Raw genomic sequence first — 20,306 nt, forward strand, 5'->3', positions numbered from 1 at the left:
ACACCCACTATGAATAGGCCAAACCTTATATTCCCCATAGGGGTAGGTTTACTACTTACCAGTAAGCAAAACATGTTCTTATAAAATATACTCCCGGTACTGTGTACAGTATAAGGGGCGCGAAACGCGGATAGATTAGGTGGCGCTTAGAAGTTTCCAATCCAGTATGGGGTGTCTATTATCTATGGTTAAAGACACTTCACATAATATTATGTGGGAAAACCGGTCTTATCGCCCATGTCAGCAGATTCGATTTTTCACCCAGGACACAAAGCTACATGAATAAACTATCTAATTCCACAATCAAAATCAGCTAGACTTGAGTGGTCTGGCTTTGCTGGCTGCTTTTCCCAAGCCCAGTGGCGATCCGTACATGCGGTGTGGGGCCTTATTGGAGCTCTGGTCAGCCTGGGGATGACTGTATGTGGCTGTACAGCTCTGTGGTGTTGAATAAGTACCTCTGCTGTGAATTTCCTTTCATTTTAGCCAATTGTGAGACCTGAATGGCCCAAAACTTAGCCTAAATCATCCCTACGCCTTCCTTTTCAATTTTTGAACACCGTCTTGCCCACCTTCCAGGTCCCCCACCTACCACCCCTTTTGGAGCTCGCCTGATACAGTCAACTTTGGTTTAAAAACTATCTAAAATGGCGGGAAACTTAGTTGTTGGCTACTTGCACAGTGGATGCTCTGGAAGGTAAGGAATTGGTGTAAAACGTGTGAAAATTTGATACACATAGCTTCAACCATTGGCGAGCTACTACACACTAAATACTTAAAACCGGCGTTTCTTGAATAGGCAATAAGACCGGTTTTCCCAGACTGAGTCACATATGTGTAGTTGTGTACAGAAAATACAGCATGAGAGGGTGTGTTGAGAGGGTGTGTTGAGAGGCTTCAATTTTCCATGTCAGATTATTAGTAAGTGTTCAAGTATCTATTTCTAGTCATAGAAGAAACTGGTAGGATTTGGTTAGTTCTAACGATTTTCCATGTCATGCACATGATCAATCGTGCTGTCTTAGTGGGGAGATTTTTCACATAATCTCTACATAACTGCATTTGTCCAATTGTACGGCAGCAGGGGCGTAGCCAGGATTTTTTGAAGGGGGGTTCCAACAGCAGTATTGAGTCACCTGTGCCCCCAGCCACTGAGAGACTTTCAATATTTTAATGAATCAAAACTCCTGTGTTTTATGCAAAAAGCACATTAATTATTATAATTCATATAAGTGCCCCTGGGATGAAGCTAGTACTAGATAAAGCTACCTAGTGGAAACAGACAGCATAACACAGAGACACATATAGTAATCTGTACGTGAGCTATCTCACTGGTATAGGAACCTGATACAAATGGAATGACTTACAATCAACTATACAAATATGCGGCATAGCATGAATTCATTTTGCATAACACAAGTGGAGTTCTGTATCTCTAAACACTGCACACCAAAGCTACAGCAGTATAAGGTTATGCATTTAATGTTAGAATGTCTGAAAAGCTTCACATGGATATGGATATAGGGGCGTAGGGAGGGGGGGTTCCGGACCCCCCCCCCCCCCCCCCCCCGTTGTAAAATTTATACTTCTGCAAGCTGGATCCTAACACACCATTTGATGTGGCAGGACAAAATGAGTGAGCAATATAGTGTAATGGCACAGCACAACAATTGATAAAACTTACATTCATCTCTCAGGGAAGGATTTACAGAGGTAACCTGAGCCCTCTTCAAAACTTGTTAAAAAGATCGATATACTCTAATAGAGCAGTCAGATATATACTCTAATAGAACATGCATGTAAATATCCATGTCCATATGAAGTTTTTCAGACATTCAAACATTAAATGCAAAACTTAGCATGACCTTATACTACTATAGCTTTGGTGTGCAGTGTTTAAAGATATAGAGCTCCAGTAATTTATCACTTGTGTTATGTCATGCTATACATATTTGTATAGTTATATTGTTTTGATTGTCATTTGTATCAGTGGATTCATGGCTCCTATACCACAGTGAGATATAACCATCACTTACAGATTACTATATGTGTCTCTATGTGTTATGCTGTCTGTTTCCACTAGGTGACTTTATCTAGTACTACCTTCATCCCAGGGGCACTTAATGCATCATAATTAATGTACTTTTTGCATAAAATATAGCAATTTGCTGAGTTTTGATTTATTAAAATATTGAAAGTCTCTCAGCGGCTGGGGGCTGAGCCCCCAGACCCCTGCTTCTAGTAACTCAATGCTGGTGCTGGAACACCCCTTCAAAAAATCCTGGCTACACCCCTGGGATATTTACATGCATGTTCTATTAGAGTATACCTGACTACTCTATTAGAGTATACCTGACTGCTCTATTAGAGTATATCAATCTTTTTAGCAAGTTTTGAAGAGGGCTCATGTTACCTCTGTAAGTCCTCCCTGAGAGATGAATGCAAGCTTTATCAATTGTTGTGCTGTGCCATTACACTATATTACTCACTCATTTTGTCCTGCCACACTAAATGGTGTGTTAGGGTCCTGCTTGAATTTACAGGGGGTTCCTGAACCCCTTGGAACCCCTCCTCCCTACGCCCCTGGGCAGAGACTGGCACTTTGACCACTCCCACGCAAAGTACAAAAAATATGCTGTTGCGGTGTACCTAGGTATTATAGTAGAAACAATGTTGTCAGCAATTTAAATGATTGATGTGGTCCTACAACAACAAAGGCTTGTTAGAGATGCTATGTGTGATCTTCTAATGGTGAAGAGTACTGCTACAACCTCAACTAACATGGTAATGCTGCCAGCTAAGGGTGGATGGCAATCTGTGGAAAATGGATCTGTAAACAGGTCTGAGTTGTGGACACTGGAAGGATATATTGTTGTATGCCTAAGAGTAATTTTGAGGTAGCATGAAATGACTAGTCCCACCCCTCCTTAGACACTGGTCACACCTTCTGCTACTACAGACAATTATCGATCTTTGTTCCATGACAGATTGTATTTGTGCATGTTTTGCTATTTGTGCATGTTTTGCTGGTAGTTGTCAACTTTACCAGTTAGGCACTGGAGGGCGAAACACAGTTGACAGAGGCTGGGAGCCCAAGTGAAAATCTCACTGTGAAACAGGAAGAAGGTATGAGCTAACCTTGACCCAAAAGCTACCCAGATTCCAGCCAAGCACCACAATACCGTGGTGTTGTGTTTGTATTGTGTATGAAGGTTCTTGGCCAGTACAAAATAGCCTGAAAAGGTCACCTTCTTACCTCTAACAGTGCTAAGTGCTCATCTATTAGAATAACTTCTTTTGAGAAATCCAAAACTTGCTGCAGTAGTTTCATACACATTGCCATGGTAACCAGACGGACTTTATTGTCAGATTTTGTGCTAGTTTCCAGGATATGAAACAATTTGGATACCAACAGATGGTGATAATCAGTGCTTGGCAACAGATGATGTTCTCTTAATAGAATACGATCAACACCTACACACCCACATGTACAAATATCAAACCAACAGTTGTTTACCATGGTTACTGATCATTCCATCCAATAAACAAACAGCAAACAGACAAGAACGATCATCATTCATCACATGTAATTCTTTCAAGATGGCTAACATCGGAACTAACACACAAAACATCTTTACATGATCATTAAGGAGGCGTGTACCTATTTCTGACTGGGAGTCATGTGATCTTTCTTGAGAATCATGTGATCCTGTTTGTGGAGGCTCATGTGATCCCTGGTCATTTCCCATTGGCTCAACTGGACCAATCAGGAGATACTCTTCCTTCACATTTGTCCCAACTTGTATGTTTACCGGACTATAACACAATATAAAACAACCAATGAGGTCATAGTATAAAATGACCAATGAGATCACAGTATTATACAATCAATGACAGGGGCGGATACAGGGGAGTCTAATAAAGCAGTCACAGTCTTAGAGTAGTATGTAGTGAGCTAAGGATTTTTATGTACTTTATCAGTAATAAATGTGTAGTTGGTGAAGTGGGCAGCTATTGTAAGCTGGCTGTGACCTTTTTTGGGGTCTCATCTTACCAAACCAGAGAATGTAGTGCCTCAGTTCATTTTGACCCCCCCCCCCCCTCCCCCTTTCCATAAGTCTGGATTTGTCCCTGATCAATGAGAATACAAAGACCACATCTACTGGTGTTAATACAACAGGAAGGGGGTGGGGGGGCCCCCCAGGTTTATTCCTAAAGTACCATCAAAAATTTTTTGTATCTTCACACCTAAATTTTTCTGGGGATGTGTTTCCTATAGAACTAAAACCAAAATTCCTCTCCCCCCAAATTCCAAAAACAACATACTCCCGGGTGTTCTTTAACAAATAGCTGTTTAGTAGGGCTGAAACAAATACTAATACTCGGAGAGTACTCAATAAGGATTTGGTACTCGGATAGTACAATTGGTACTTGTTAAGATCATGTGACCCAGCTCACATGATGTATTTGTCACCATGAGTGACACAAAGAAGGCTGTAGAGTTTGATTGGCATAATTTTTTTTGTCAGTGTGATAGCCAAGCAGTACAGCACGAGCAAAGTCAAGTTCTACTTTCGTTGAGTGCTAATTCAAAGGCACACAATACAATATTGACAGCCTATTTATACAAAAACTGATAGAAAATTCTAGAGCTTGCCAGCTCAGCATATATAGTGCCACAAAAATCAAAATTACAATCAACAATGTTCAGTTCTAAAACAGCTTCCTGGGCTTGATCATTCAGGCTCCTGCTAGCTTCACACTTCTGCTGGTTTTCTATCACAGTCAGGGACACTAACATCAGTACTTTAATAGTGTGTGTATCATTGTTGTTACTTTAAAAGCTGTAAACTGTTTAAGGTTGGTACAAAACATGTCAAATGGGTATGACTACATGCAACTAGTATTCGTGACTACTCGATTGTTAACTCTAGAGAGTACTCGAATACTAAAAAAACCATGATCGTTTCAGCCCTACTGTTTAGGGTGCCATTTTGTTTAGGAGATCTGTATTACACAGTATCATAAGAGTTGTACTGTACTACACAGTATCATAAGACTTGTACTTTAAATTACATTTATAGAGTAGAAAAGGTAACACAAGTGTTAGGACAATTACACTTGTTTGTTAACTTGTTGTAACATTACAACGCTGCATCAAAGGAAACAATGGTGGCAGCTGTAAGAGGACTAAAGGCACCACCATATTTAGGGGTGTACCGATATGACATTTTCACTATTTACCGATATTCCGACATTTTCACTATTTACTGATACTCCAACATTTTCACTATTCACCGATATTCCGACATTTTCACTATTTACCGATATTCCGATATTTACATAGTCATAACACGATTCTATAACTGATATTTACATTTGAGTGATTAGATCTTGTTAACTGTAATATTTGAACTGTAAAACACACTGGGCTAATATTGACTGTTTTACACATTATGACACATTATGACACATTATGACAACACTATAGCTATACTTGTATCATGGAAATGCAATAAGCTAATACTTGTATCCCACTATTTTCAAGTTATACTTGATTGACAGTAACATTTCAGCCTTCTCTGCTGTAAGTCATGATCTGTGATCATTGTAAATGTTTCCAGCTCCAGAAAAGAGTCTCTCTGATGGCACGCTGGGTAGGTGGAGTCGTCTTACTGTTCTAGTTAAAAGTGGGCATCTTCGCTGATTCTCATTCCACCAAACATAGGGATTACTTTTTTGAGAACAGATCAAAGGCTCCCTTAGGTAACTGTTTAATTCCACTCCACTGGTACCTACACTTTCACTCATACACTCCCACACTTTACTGGAGTATGCATTAGTACCAACATCATCTATATGTTGCTTTTTGTTGGGTGGTTCACTCACTTCATCACACATATCAGTGATACATTGCATAGCAAATTCTTTTGTAGCTGCCATAGCAAAAAAATTGTCCTTATATCTAGCATCCAGTATTGTGGCAATAATCAACTCTTCGTGTTTTTCAATGTCTTCAAATCTTCACTTCAGTGAACTTAACATTTCCCCCTTCATGGTCTGAATACCAGAATCATCACCATGTGTTTGGTAAGTGATTGTGCTCTTAGTAATGGTATCAACACTGATGCAGCTGCTACATCAGTGGAAATCATTTTGTTATTTCCTCTACAAGTTCAAGCGTGGCAATAATCTTCCTGACAAGATCAAGTTGATGGGTATTCAACATAGTGATGGAGTCATAGTCAGTGGCATATGCTGCTAGTGCCATCTTTTGTGTGTTGATTGATTGTAGCATGTAAAGAGTGGAATTCCACCTTGTCGGCTCATCTTGCTGTAGTCTATTTTTTTACCAATGCTAAATACTTCACGCTAATGTCTTGTATTTCATCTAGCTGATGATAAGCTAAAGTCAAATGTTTAAAGTGGACGACATATGGCTAAAACATCAATGACGACATGCTGTGAAAGGATATCTTCATCCACAACAAGTTGAAGGGTATGTGTGAAACATCCTAAGCTGGGTAGCATGGCATCTTTTCATATTGCTAGCATTATCATGTATTATTAAATGAATCCGTGCTTTATTAATTCCCCAGTTCTTTAACATGTCACCACTCCAGCTTTTCACGAATATACTCACCGGTATGAGAGCCTTCACATTTGCAAGCACAGGCACTCACAGTAGGTAGATCTGCGACCACGGTCAAAGTCTACGTCAAAGGTCAAGGCCACCAAAATTGTGCCAAGTCAATGGTCAAAGTTTCCAACCCACAATCAAAAAGCACTGAAATATCGTCGCTAAGTCACTGGTCAAAAATTGAAAAAGGCTCTTAGTTACAGGTCAAAGCGAAGTTTCGGCCGGTCAAGACTTTGACTGTGGTCGCAGATCTACCTACAGCGCATACCTACGTGACACCCCCTTGCATTTGTGTGCATGAAGCACTCACTGCTGATATTCTTTTATACTCTTTTGTGACCCAGTGAGCTGTTAAACTAATAAGTGATTGCTGAGCTGAAGAGCAGCTTCAAATGTCTGTGGTAAGACTCAGATGGGGTACATGGAGGAAGTTCAGTGAAGTCGTACAACACAACTAACCTTATCGATCATCTAAAAAACAGCACACTGAAGAATGCAGCCAGTATTTGGAGAAGAGACTCGAAGGAGCAAGAGAAATGAAAAGAGCAAGCAGCATTTAAACAGTTAACGATGGTAGAAACCCACACGAAAGTGAAAGTGTGGGATATACATGATTCATACGCAGTGTGTATCCATACATTAATAGGAGAAATGATTGCTATGGATAACCAACCTTTCCCAGTTGTTCATGACACCGAATTTAGCCGTTTCGTGAAAACTCTTGACCCAAGGTACACACTCCCAAGCAGGAAGTATTTCTCAGAAACTGTTGTTCCAGACATCAAAGCAAAGATTGATTTGATGCTGGCGGAAATGCTTGTAGATGAGATATGCTATCGTTACAAGTGTTACAACTGGCAAACTTATCGCTGTCTTCGCGAACAGTGAAGTTTACTCGTGGCATATTGGCTTCCGTACTGCATTACCAAAAACATACGAAAATATTTCTGGCGTTATACAGTATGCGCACGTGCTCATATTGGTAAAATCTAGCCTTATTTACCGATTTCCGATATTTCCGATATCCCAATATCGGTACCGATTGTAACATCGGTACACCCCTAATCATACTGATAATTACTGCAGCCGTTGTGCATGTGTTCAGCTATGCTCTGCAGTTACCCAGTCTAACACACTTACACAGTCTTACACACTACACAGTTACACAGTCTAACACAGTTACACAGTCTAACACACTTACACAGTCTAACACAGTTACACAGTCTAACACAGTTACACAGTCTTACACAGTTACACAGTCTAACACAGTTACACAGTCTAACACAGTTACACAGTTACACAGTCTAACACAGTTACACAGTCTAACACAGTCTAACACAGTTACACAGTCTAACACAGTTACACAGTCTAACACAGTTACACAGTCTAACACATTTACACAGTCTAACACAGTTACACAGTCTAACACAGTTACACAGTCTAACACAGTTACACAGTCTAACACAGTTACACAGTCTAACACAGTTACCCAGTCTAACACAGTTACACAGTCTAACACAGTTACACAGTCTAACACACTTACACAGTCTAACACAGTTACACAGTCTAACACAGTTACACAGTCTAACACAGTTACACAGTCTAACACAGTTACACAGTCTAACACAGTTACACAGTCTAACACACTTACACAGTCTAACACAGTTACACAGTCTAACACAGTTACACAGTCTAACACAGTTACACAGTCTAACACAGTCTAACACACTTACACAGTCTAACACAGTTACACAGTCTAACACAGTTACACAGTCTAACACAGTTACACAGTCTAACACAGTTACACAGTCTAACACACTTACACAGTCTTACACAGTTACACAGTCTAACACAGTTACACAGTCTAACACAGTCTAACACAGTTACACAGTCTAACACAGTCTAACACAGTTACACAGTCTAACACACTTACACAGTCTAACACAGTTACACAGTCTAACACAGTTACACAGTCTAACACAGTTACACAGTCTAACACACTTACACAGTCTAACACAGTTACACAGTCTAACACAGTCTTACACAGTCTAACACAGTTACACAGTCTAACACAGTTACACAGTCTAACACAGTTACACAGTCTAACACAGTTACACAGTCTAACACAGTTACACAGTCTAACACAGTTACACAGTCTAACACAGTTACACAGTCTTACACAGTTACACAGTCTAACACACTTACACAGTCTAACACAGTTACACAGTCTAACACACTTACACAGTCTAACACAGTTACACAGTCTAACACAGTTACCCAGTCTAACACAGTTACACAGTCTAACACAGTTACACAGTCTAACACAGTTACACAGTCTAACACAGTTACACAGTCTAACACAGTTACACAGTCTAACACAGTTACACAGTCTAACACAGTTACACAGTCTAACACAGTTACACAGTCTAACACACTTACACAGTCTAACACAGTTACACAGTCTAACACAGTTACACAGTCTAACACAGTTACACAGTCTAACACAGTTACACAGTCTAACACAGTTACACAGTCTAACACAGTTACACAGTCTAACACAGTTACACAGTCTAACACAGTTACCCAGTCTAACACAGTTACACAGTCTAACACAGTTACACAGTCTAACACAGTTACCCAGTCTAACACAGTTACACAGTCTAACACAGTTACACAGTCTAACACAGTTACACAGTCTAACACAGTTACACAGTCTAACACAGTTACACAGTCTAACACAGTTACACAGTCTAACACAGTTACACGGTCTTACACAGATAGAACAACAACTAGCCATCACTTCAACTGGTGGAAGCGTCAATAACAGCTTAGGCTGTGAACTCTACTTTTTTGCTCACTGACAGGTGCTTCCCATACAATGCATGTATCACCTTTCTTTCACTCACATATAGTGTCAATTCACAGTAGCACATATTATGGCTTCACGTGGGGGGTCACTATTACTGGAACACTGCGAAGATGTATTTTTAGTTATTGAACATTCTATGGTTGGATTTACTGAATAAGGCCTTCAGGGAACCTGCTTCCCACTACTTAATAGCGAAATATGTGAAATGGTCTTGATAATTTTCGCTACTGTCTGTTATACGCACAACACTTACCCTGGTGTATAGTACAGGGAACAAGGCAACGACAGCAATCAACTTTCTGGTTGATAATGGGAGATATTCTTAGAGCACGCTCAAGGAGTGAGCTAGTTTTCATGCCTAGACCTGGTTTCAGCCTAGACCTGGTTTTAGCCCAGACCCAGATCAGTGAGCTAGTCTTGCAGAGGTTTATGAATTAGAGGTTAAAAGCTCCCTTACTGAACAAGTTGATGTTGTGCTACTTCTAAAAACCAGGCGCCAAGCAGCTAGCTAACTCATCTGGAATAACTATAGACAGTATATACTACTATGAATTAACCAACTATGTATTACTACTTTACAATAGGGTAGTTTGATAATATAATTAGCTATTTCTCGTATTTCGTAATTCATGAAATATTCGTAATTCGTTCAATTACGTTGCTATGCACTGCTAAGGAAGCGTTTGTTATAAACCGCTTTAACCAACATATTACGCACAAAACTATCTTCTAAACTGTTTTATTGTGTGACTAACGTGTTTTTTCCCACAAATTCTTTCGACAAAGCCTCAAAGCTGCTCTTCATTTTCGTTCGCGTACGTAAGGGATACGCCCCCTTTCAACTCGAAGCGATAGGCTATTCCTGGCAGTGTACGAGGCCTGCACCGTTGTTTTTCAGTTGCTAAATGCCTGAAAACCTCAAGGGGAAGGTAGTCTGAGGAAAGTCACCACACCCGTATTTCAGTCCGCCGAAAAGAAACCACCTCAGAGCAAAGTTCACCTGTGCAGAAGTTTAATACAGACTTCATTTCACTTTTACTTCTTACGTAAAAGCTGCTTTTACCGTTATTAAACGATTTTGCTCACGTGGGTGCGTACGGACAAACATAGGTAGATAGGTACATAGGTAGATAGATAGGTACACACACACACACACTTTTGCGGAAACAATTACAGTAAACCAGGCGCACGCCCACAGCCGGCCGAAGGCCGGCTGTGGGCGTGCGCCTGGTTTAAAAATCTCAATTGGTAAGCCCCTGCACTGGAATAGAAGTTTGGCCACACAAGACTAGCTCTCTACTTATGTTCGTGCTCTAAGGATAAGGATGTTGTCAGTTGGCAATCAAGTTGATCGCTATATCATTCCCTGCATCAATACTATACACCAGGGTAAGTGCTGTGTATAACACAGTTGTCACATATTCCACTGCTGGTATTCAACATTTAGTAGAGGGCGGCTGCAGGTGCCCTATGGGCCCTTCATTAGCAAGACTCAACCATAGTATTATCAGTCTAGTAGTCTAGTTCATTAAATAGTGACGGTCACTTGTCCTATCACACATCATAATAGTGCCGGTCCTTGTCCTATCACACATCATAATAGTGACGGTCACTTGTCCTATCACACATCATAATAGTGACGGTCACTTGTACTATCACACATCATAATAGTGCACCAGTTAACACACTTGTCTAATGCATTAGACAGTTAGTAATTCCACTGAATAAACAAATTGTAGCAACTTATTGGAAGTGCTCCAGGAAGGCAGTTTCATTTTTGATTATACATAACCCAAGGGATACATGTTGTAATGAGAACAACAAACCATCCAGTATTGTATGTGATGACTGTTCTATTAGAGGATTTTAATATAACACGCTTGTTACACAATATATTACACGAATAACACTTCAACTTCTCTAAAGTCACTCCTAATGTTGGTCACTAACATATCATACAGTATGATAGTACTGTATAGTAGGGATCCCTTACAATGTTTCCTTTGTAGGAAGCACAACAAAAGATCACTTGATCTACATATAGAATAATCACTATAGATACATAAAATGGAAACAGACTGTTAATATTGTAAGAGGAAAGGACCTACACATTAGTAATTGATCTCACTTGAATTAAGGAAGAATCTTATTACTCACTAAACAATGATTAGTATAAATTTTGATACAAAAAGGCTGAATACAACAGTCTTGCCCAAAATTTTAAATATACCACTCTGTGTGGGCAGTTTGTATATGGCGCTACTGTACACCACAGAGAGTGCATTATAACTTATAACACACTGGTTGAGGTTTTGTAGACTGCAACGAGTGCATTGTAAGTTAAAATACACCGGCCGCAGTGCAATATACAGATATTGTACTGGCTGCGGTTTTGTGCAATATAGTATGTGCCGGCAACCGAGACCGCTACAACACCTCACTTAATTGTTATAGCCTAACATGCAAGTTTATTGTGTGGTTGCAACGTCACCACACCACACCAAACATCACTAATACATTCAGCGAATGATTTCAAAGCAGCCAATGCCCAATATGGTGGCCACAACTCTAGTTATATAAATTACTAGTCTGATGACTGAGTCATTTATTCCAAATAATCCTCACCATTACTGTTGATTGTGGCAACCAGTTTGGCCTTGCCAATAGTTTAGCCAGCATAGAATTAGATTAGTAGATTTGATTGTTTGTATAAGAAGAGCTGTGTCGAATATTTGAGCTAAAATAAAAATCATTTTGTTTAGTAAAATAGTCTATTAGCTGTTTTTTTTTTGCGTTTGAGAGAATCACGGCTGATTGAGCCATTATCATATATGCTGAGTATTACAGAACCAAATTGTGGATACAATGTTAGTGTAATAGCCCTAAAGCCTTAAATAGTAATATTGATCAAATATACTGTAAATGGCAATGTCACCACATTTGGTCATCACCCACACAATCTGCTAGAAACCCGGCCTTTATATATATATATATAATTGTCCTACTCCACCAATTAGGTGAGTGGTACATAACGCTCTGCCTGTATAAACCTCAGGCCTAATGGCCCCAGCTTCATGTGTTTATATCAGGCGGAGCACTTGTGCCTCTACTATACTAATAGTATAGGCCTCTACTATACTAATAGTATAGGCCTCTACTATACTAATAGTATAGGCCTCTACTATACTAATAGTACATATCAGGGCTCAACCCAGAATATTAACCTAGAGGGGGCGAAGTAAGTCGCTTTGGATTCTAGGGGGGTCTGGGGGCATGCTCCCCCAGGAAATTTTTGAAAATTTAGGTGCAAATATACTCAATTTTGGTGAAATTTTACTGTGATGCCATTGAATATTGACCATTGGGTGGCTTTTGGATCAATTAAACCTTTCCATTTCTCAAGGCTTTAGGTATAAACCTAGGGGGGGGGGGGGGAATGGCTAATCCAGGGGGGGGCACAGCCCCCCCTAGATTAACCCCTGCATATGTATAATTCAGTTATAAGTCACATGTTTTAAAGCACTATATCTGGTTACCATGACAACTTACGTGACATTTCTTTTCTGTGTTGGTATAGTTCGCTGAGCAGGGATGTAACCCTTAGCAATGGGCTGACGAAATTTGTTCTCTAAGGAAACTTCTGGTGGTAGGAAAGCTCTTGAAGCTTCATCTGGCTTCTGATTGGCCAGAATAAAAACATGATACAAGAGTGTAATTAATTACCTCAGTAGGTAGTTGGCCGGATAAGATCACATGAGCCAATTTGGTTACCAAGGGAGCAGACTCAATAATTAAAAACACCTAACAGGAATTATGGGAATGGAAACTCAGAAATGGAAATTCGTACATACCTGCGACAGCAGGAACAGTGCTACAGTTGAGCTGATGTATGGCTTCTTGTCATCCTTTAAGAATACATCATAAAGCAGAATAGTGGGTGTGGCTCACCTTGCAAGTAGATTGGCCAATCGTAAGAGAGTACACATATAATGGTAGCAGTAGTCGCCCGAGGGTATGACTAACAAGCACATCATTAAGGGAACTAATGTCTAGTGATAAGATGTCATTTAAGTAGTGCATGTGATCCAAGTGCTCAGCAACCAGATGTTCCAGGCGGGAACGATTGAGGTGACTAAAGAGAGAGACACATCACACCTCTGCCACACCCCCAGTGCTAGAAATAACAGTCAAGCTAATTCAATAACTTGTTATTGATGATTTCAACATGTAAACTTGTTGGAGAAATGTTAGGAAAATGGCTGACTTAATATTTCTAACACTGTCCCTTAACAACACTAACTAACTCTGCTTGACTACAACAACGTATACACTCATCCAACTCTATCACATGACTGCCAATGAACCAAACTAAGTTGGAGAAATACGGAGCAGCTGTCTTATTCCTGATGTACTCCAACATGGTGGATTCATTAACTGCAATGACAAACACAATACCATGACAACAATACCCCTGCTTATATTAGTGTAGATTACCATAACAACAACACCCCTGACTACTGTTGTATTAGAGTGACTGTTTTATTAGAGTATCTCAGTTTCTGTCATCCATCTAGTGATGTGCTTATAAGGCAGTGTTTTACCAGTAGTGGATCTAGCGAGGCATATGCCCTAGAGAGCATTTCAGACTATACTTTAAACTGTTAACTAATTAATATAGATTAAACCTTCACAGCTTATCAGAGTACTGTCAGGTACTGTATAGGGGGAAGTTTCAATGGGTGAAACTTTCCTGGATTTCGCAGTTTTGTCAATATCTGTGAAAGTTTCCCTGCAAATGCTGCGCTGATTTACTTACAGCAGCCCAGCCCACTTATTGGGATTGTGCATCACGGTAGCTTGTCATACATGGAGCCACACCCACTTAGTAAGATGTGTTGCAACAGTCTGAAGGCATGCATGAAGCCATGTGCATTACTGTGTGTATATATACCCAATGTACAGCCATGACCAATGTACAGCCATGACCAATGTACAGCCATGCCAACTTTAACCAATTGTCAGGTGCCAGTGTATGCATGTATCATAATCGTCATGAGCCACGCCCACTTATCAACAAATTTGGATTGTTTATGTGCATGGTTAAGTGCTTTGAGTGGATGCTGCCATACTTTCGTCCACCGTGAAAGTTCAACTGTGAATAGTTTGTTTCGCCCTGTACCGCGAAACTTTCGCCAATCGAAACCTTTCCCCTATATGGTACTTGATTGACTGCTAGGCTAAGGGTTAAATGCTTATGAACAGAAGTTGTAAAAGGGGAACAGAGATTACTGAAGTTGTTGGGGTGGTAATGTAAGCCACAAATCCCTATTTTGTTTGACTCTTGGCAAAAATATGTGGATTACGTTACCATCCCAACAATCCCTTCTTGTTTCGTGGCTTCTTCAGCAATCTCTAATTTTGTTCCAATTTTTTACTCAACTAGTTTGTGTACTTCTTAAATGTAATTTATATTGATAACTGTATAGGATAAAACAATTTTCCAGTCAACCTTATGGAATACATACCTAACTGAGTCTCTTATTATGAGCTAGAATGTTACTAGTGATGTTTTAATGGCTTCTTGTGCTCAGATACATTTGACTGCTCTATTAGAGTATTTTGATATATCCTGCCCACGTTGACATTGGATATCCCATCCAGTTGGATGCCCTGTCCACGCATATTAATCACTTCCTGGTCTACACATCACACCAGCAAGCCAAACACGATCTTTCATGGCTTTGCATACATAATGGTGTTTTGACAAGATCCAGTTTGAGGTGCTTTAATTTGAAAACAAAATTGAAAACAGTTAACAACAAGTAGCCCCCACTAGCTGTACTCATGTAAAATGCACTTGTTACTAAGATCATTATTATATCATTATTATACTGTAGTATCCAAAAGATGTACTGAATGTTACAATTGATCAAGGAGTAATCACACTATTGTGTATACACAATTTCTTCAATGATGTGTTGTATCTATTACATGGTGACCTGGCACATGAACAATGAGTGACTGGTGTCACAGTTTTAGTATTAACACTGGAATCTCTGCTCTGAGCACAGTCCCCATGAAGGTGGCGTATCAAGATGTGTCCCATTAAAAAGTTACAGGTTGTTTATACTGTCACATACACAAAGAGATCTAAATATTCTGATTGGATAAGTATTGAGTGACAAATTAAATGTCGAAGTAGGGATTAAATGTTCACTAGTATATCTGCAGACATAGGCAACCTCTCTTGTTTCCCTACTTGATGTTTAGCTGGTCATTGCAATTAAAAAAACAACAACAAAAACATCGCGACACCAAAAGGTAATAATAGTACAATACACAGTAGAGTAGTTACTATATATATCAGTGGGGAAAAGGGAACGTCATCATCCAACCTTGTCGAGCCCAATATCATTCTGGCACAATTCGCACAATTGTCCATAACACACTGAAGATTGTTGGTGTAAGTCTCTCCTAGCCACTCTGGGTGGAACACCAGGACAGGGGGCATTAACAAGAAAGCTCTGCAGCCTAAGACTGAGTATGCTGCAGGGAGTAGGAGGAAGAGTCTAACTCTCACAGAGGACTGTAGGCAACGAACTGAACAACATTCAAGCATTGTGGCACCAAAGAAAAAACAGAGTTGCTCCAGCAGATGACAAAAGGCAAGACCGTGAGAGATGCCACTCTTGGCAGTTGTTCTAGCAGCAGTGTCCTAGAGGACAGGATGACTAGCAGTTGACCACAATCCACTAGAGGGAAAGAGACACCACCACCAGCCTGCACAAGCTCACCATGGTGAGCATCCTTATCTTCCTCTCCTTTAGCAGAAGCCACATCAGTTGAGACTGCAGACTGACCAAACAAAGACTCCTGCAATGGACAACACACAGTAACGTTAGTAATGTTAAAGTATGCAGGCCTCAAAGTCAGCTGAAGATGTCACCCAGATGATCCAAACAGGAGCCAGCACACTGCTGTTCTTTGTGGCGGCCAGTGTTGTCCTGAAAAAAAAGAGCATGGTATATCATATCATGATGCCATGGGCCCATGTCCAAGGAAACTATAGTCAATAAAATCACCACGAAAATACGGACGATTTGTACGCCCTAACTATCAATTACTGACTCAAAGTGAAGTGGCCGTTACACTTCACTTTTAGCATGTTACATGGCATTACAAATGAAGCACAGTAGGAGAAGCGCCTCTGCAATCAATCCAGTCACCATGGAAAATACGGACGATAAACGTAGGGAAGCCATCGTGCTACCGTAAATTGACATCTTGGGCTGTCAGCAAAAAGAAATGGGACACAAAGGAGGACAAAGTTCATGATGCGTGCATAAGACACCTGTCAGGCTGAACCTACGCCAAACAGTGAAAAAATCAAGACCATAGCCTTAGCTGTTATAAAGTTACACTTGTCTGAAGACATTAGGAACAAATAATTCTGTTTCCCATCCACCATCTGCATTCTGTATTCTACTATTTTCCGGCTATTCTTGCATACTATACAGGCTCAGTAAAAGCAATCTTGTACTAGTGTCAGCTGACGTGTCAGTGAGCTATCAAGTCAGCACAAATTCTCGTTTGTATTATACTTCTGCAACTTAACAAGGAACATACAAGCTTACTTGTAATAGTTATACCATGGCTGCGAGGGATTTCGCTGATATATACACCCAAAGCACGAGGGCCGCAGGCCCGAGGGCTGCGGGTGTATATGTCAGCAAAATCCCAAGCAGCCATGGTACAAGTGATATATATCACTTGGGGCGCACTCACCTAATAGGTGAAAGAACTAACAAGAACTCATCCCATTTGTTTTATACAGTAGCATCTGAAGATCGATTGTGGTTTTAATAGCGTGGGCTAATAGCCATCAAAACGTTGTCCATACGTTAAAACGTCATTAATACGTTACTATGCTTCAACACGCAATGTTAGAAAACTTGCGATTGTGGGATGGAGTTTATATTGTTATCATTTTTGTACTAAGTTAAGCCAACTAACTTCGCTATTGGGACAGTAAGTAAGTTATTACATTAAGTTAAGTACTTAGAACTGTAAGTTACTAACCTATTTCAACGTAGCAGTAGTAGCTTTGCTGTTCCATGGTCTGTTCAAAGGTTGATATGCGGTGGGTAGAAATACGCATCCACAATCGCCCAAACAATTATTTTGTGCCTTCATTATCCTTTAGTAACAACCAACTACTGTATCTTAGCCTATGTACTAAGCTTAGCAATCTCTACAAAACCGAGTCCCACAATACAAAGCTCTATGTCGCTCAATATAACGAGTCAAAGCGCATCGATTCTTTGAACTGGCTGGGTATCAAAGTCATTGGCAAACCGCTTTCCCATGATATTGCCCGGGCAATATGCGAGTTAAACACCGAGCGGCGCCTTTGAACGCCCACGCTAAAGTGGTATATATGCTTATACGTATACAGCTTTGTGCCAGGCAAATATGGCTTGAAAAGCTGCCAATATTTTGGAACTACCCACCCGCATGCAAATATGCCTTGAGTTCAGGATGGGAAATAGAGAATATATTTGGAGTGGCCATAAGTTAGTCAGTCAGTCAGCAGAAAAATGTCACTGAATAAAAAAAATTTGAAGACACTTTTGGGCTTGATTCTGTCTAACCAATACTGCCAAGGCACCATGAACCCATTGTGAGGCTGATTTCTGGTCAACATTTTTTTGTGAAAAGGTGCTAGCCTCCATGATCCCTAATATACAGTACTACAATAGATAGAAGAGTAGTTTTTGTCAATTGCAAAATGTATCGGCACAACCCAAGAATATCCTTCAAACGGAGTGGTTGTTCCATTAGAACTTGTAAGTGTGTGTTCTATTAGGATAGTTAAATGGAGTTAAAGCAACATAGCTTCTAGTCAGAAAAGTGGAAATATCAGCTGTCCCTTATAGAGTTCATCAGGGGATGGTATGTACTGTATCTTGCCAGACATTGGAAACTGTTATGGAAACTCCACAATTTGTGGCCTGTTAAGGTAGCGTGTGTGTTCTATTACAGTAATTGAGTGTTTGCTTCTGCTTGTCCTAGACATGCATTACAGAATCTTGTACTTTTTGTTTGTAGCTTGCAGTACTTATCTTGCTTGTGGTAAGTAGCAGAAGGTGTATCTTAGTAAAAACCTTGACACACTCATTCCAGAACTACTGGTGGGTGTGACTGCCAGATGATATCGTATCCACCAGATCACATGATCCCCTCCCTGATATGAATGGCTAAAGTGGTAAAAGTGGTTGACTCTATTTTAAGGCACAAACATCACCTTAAGACACATAGATTTGGACAGGAGGTATGTCTAGAGAGTTTGAAGTGATTAGGGGGGAAACCTAGGAGGAGTTAGTGTTTGAAAATTTTATGGGCTAGATTTTTATTTTTCCGCACTACAGGGCAGGGAATGATCAAACAAAGGCAGGGTGGTAACGTATTATGGTGGTCCAGCGAGTTTCAGATGGATTTGTAGCTTCCTATGGTAGCAATGGCAGAAAATTTTTGTAGTATCCTAGAGACATCCTACGTGACACCTTTACAGAATAATATTAGTTCAAAAACAGCATTAGAAAACACAGGCTGGTGGATATAGAATTTTTAAAAAAAATATCAAAACTCGAATTTTCATCTGCTTGCCTGCTTGCCTGCTGCCAGCCTGACCACAGTCACAAGGCTGGAGGCCAAATGGAGCAGCACACGGCCACCATTTTATGTCACAACCAGTGGCATTTGTCTTTTGGGGTTCCAACAAGCGTGTACCTTCTGCACCTTGTCTTCAGTCAGGCTGGTTGTCTTCTTGATGCAATGAAACTATATTGAGGCATTAATTTTCCATATTAAGGGGCACGCTACTAATTCCTATGGCTTCATATGCAAAATCTTGGTTTTCAGTGATCTGTGCTTGCTTTCCATCCCCTTTTGTATCAGATGTGTTTGTGGTAATTAAAAATCACCATCTCCAGTTAGAAGTACTGACTTTAAAACTCAGTTTAGTATTTTAGACCTAAAGAATGAGAATTCTACAAATTTGTCATCTGCTACCTAAACTACATTTATAACAATATGGAAGTAATTTTTTGAAGTACTTGATCAAATGAGCTTTTAAATTCCCAAAATTTTCTATGAAAAACAGAAATCTCCTCTTTTGAAGCCATAGTAGTCATTCCTAAAAATCTGTTTCCATACTTTTAAAGATAATGCTATTACAAGCTACTACAAGAATTTCACAATTAGCTGTAGGAGGGGAATCAATTTTAAGGTGTTAAAATTACAGTGTTTGGTAACCACACCATAATTTGTACATACTTCAGAGGATTTCAGTCAGATTTGCGCTGAACAGAAGTTCAATGTCTCAACTACAACATGTGTTATTCATCAGGTGGAGAACAGTATCTGTGTTGGTTTTACAGCTTCATATAAAACGCATAATTTTATTCACGGAAGCCATAGGACATAGTTGCTTGCCCCCTTAACACCTTCCTTGAGCAGCATGTTTAGATGCCACAAAATTATTTAAAGCATTTACGCTTGGTAGATATGCATAACCTCACAACAGGTTCAAGACAATGCCCATTAATATATCACCCCATTATTATGTGGTCTAGCTGTCTTTGTATAATGTTAGCATAATGAAATAGTGACACACCCCCTGGTAGGTGAAGGCTGACTCGAGATACTCTAATACAGCAGTCACCCTAATAGAACAGTGTATAGCTGTATGCTGTAACAAAAACTAGTATCTAATCCAAAACAGCCAAACTGTAAAAA

The 20,306-nt window shown here is 39.9% G+C and overlaps 1 protein-coding gene across 1 annotated transcript in view; it reads right to left on the reverse strand.

The window, feature by feature from the left end:
- Positions 1-20,306, reverse strand: part of LOC136251534 (protein CLEC16A-like) — a 33,942-nt gene that overhangs the window by 5,607 nt on the left and 8,029 nt on the right. The window contains exons 6-13 of the mRNA XM_066044001.1: positions 13,814-13,943; positions 13,458-13,641; positions 13,361-13,414; positions 13,233-13,310; positions 13,059-13,186; positions 3,662-3,816; positions 3,518-3,616; positions 3,257-3,474 (exon numbers count right to left, since the gene is read on the reverse strand). Of these exons, the coding sequence (XP_065900073.1) occupies positions 3,257-3,474; positions 3,518-3,616; positions 3,662-3,816; positions 13,059-13,186; positions 13,233-13,310; positions 13,361-13,414; positions 13,458-13,641; positions 13,814-13,943 (1,046 nt within the window). The remainder of the gene's footprint in view (positions 1-3,256; positions 3,475-3,517; positions 3,617-3,661; positions 3,817-13,058; positions 13,187-13,232; positions 13,311-13,360; positions 13,415-13,457; positions 13,642-13,813; positions 13,944-20,306) is intronic.

Source organism: Dysidea avara, chromosome 3 (assembly GCF_963678975.1).
Source record: "Dysidea avara chromosome 3, odDysAvar1.4, whole genome shotgun sequence".
Classification (NCBI taxonomy): domain Eukaryota; kingdom Metazoa; phylum Porifera; class Demospongiae; order Dictyoceratida; family Dysideidae; genus Dysidea; species Dysidea avara.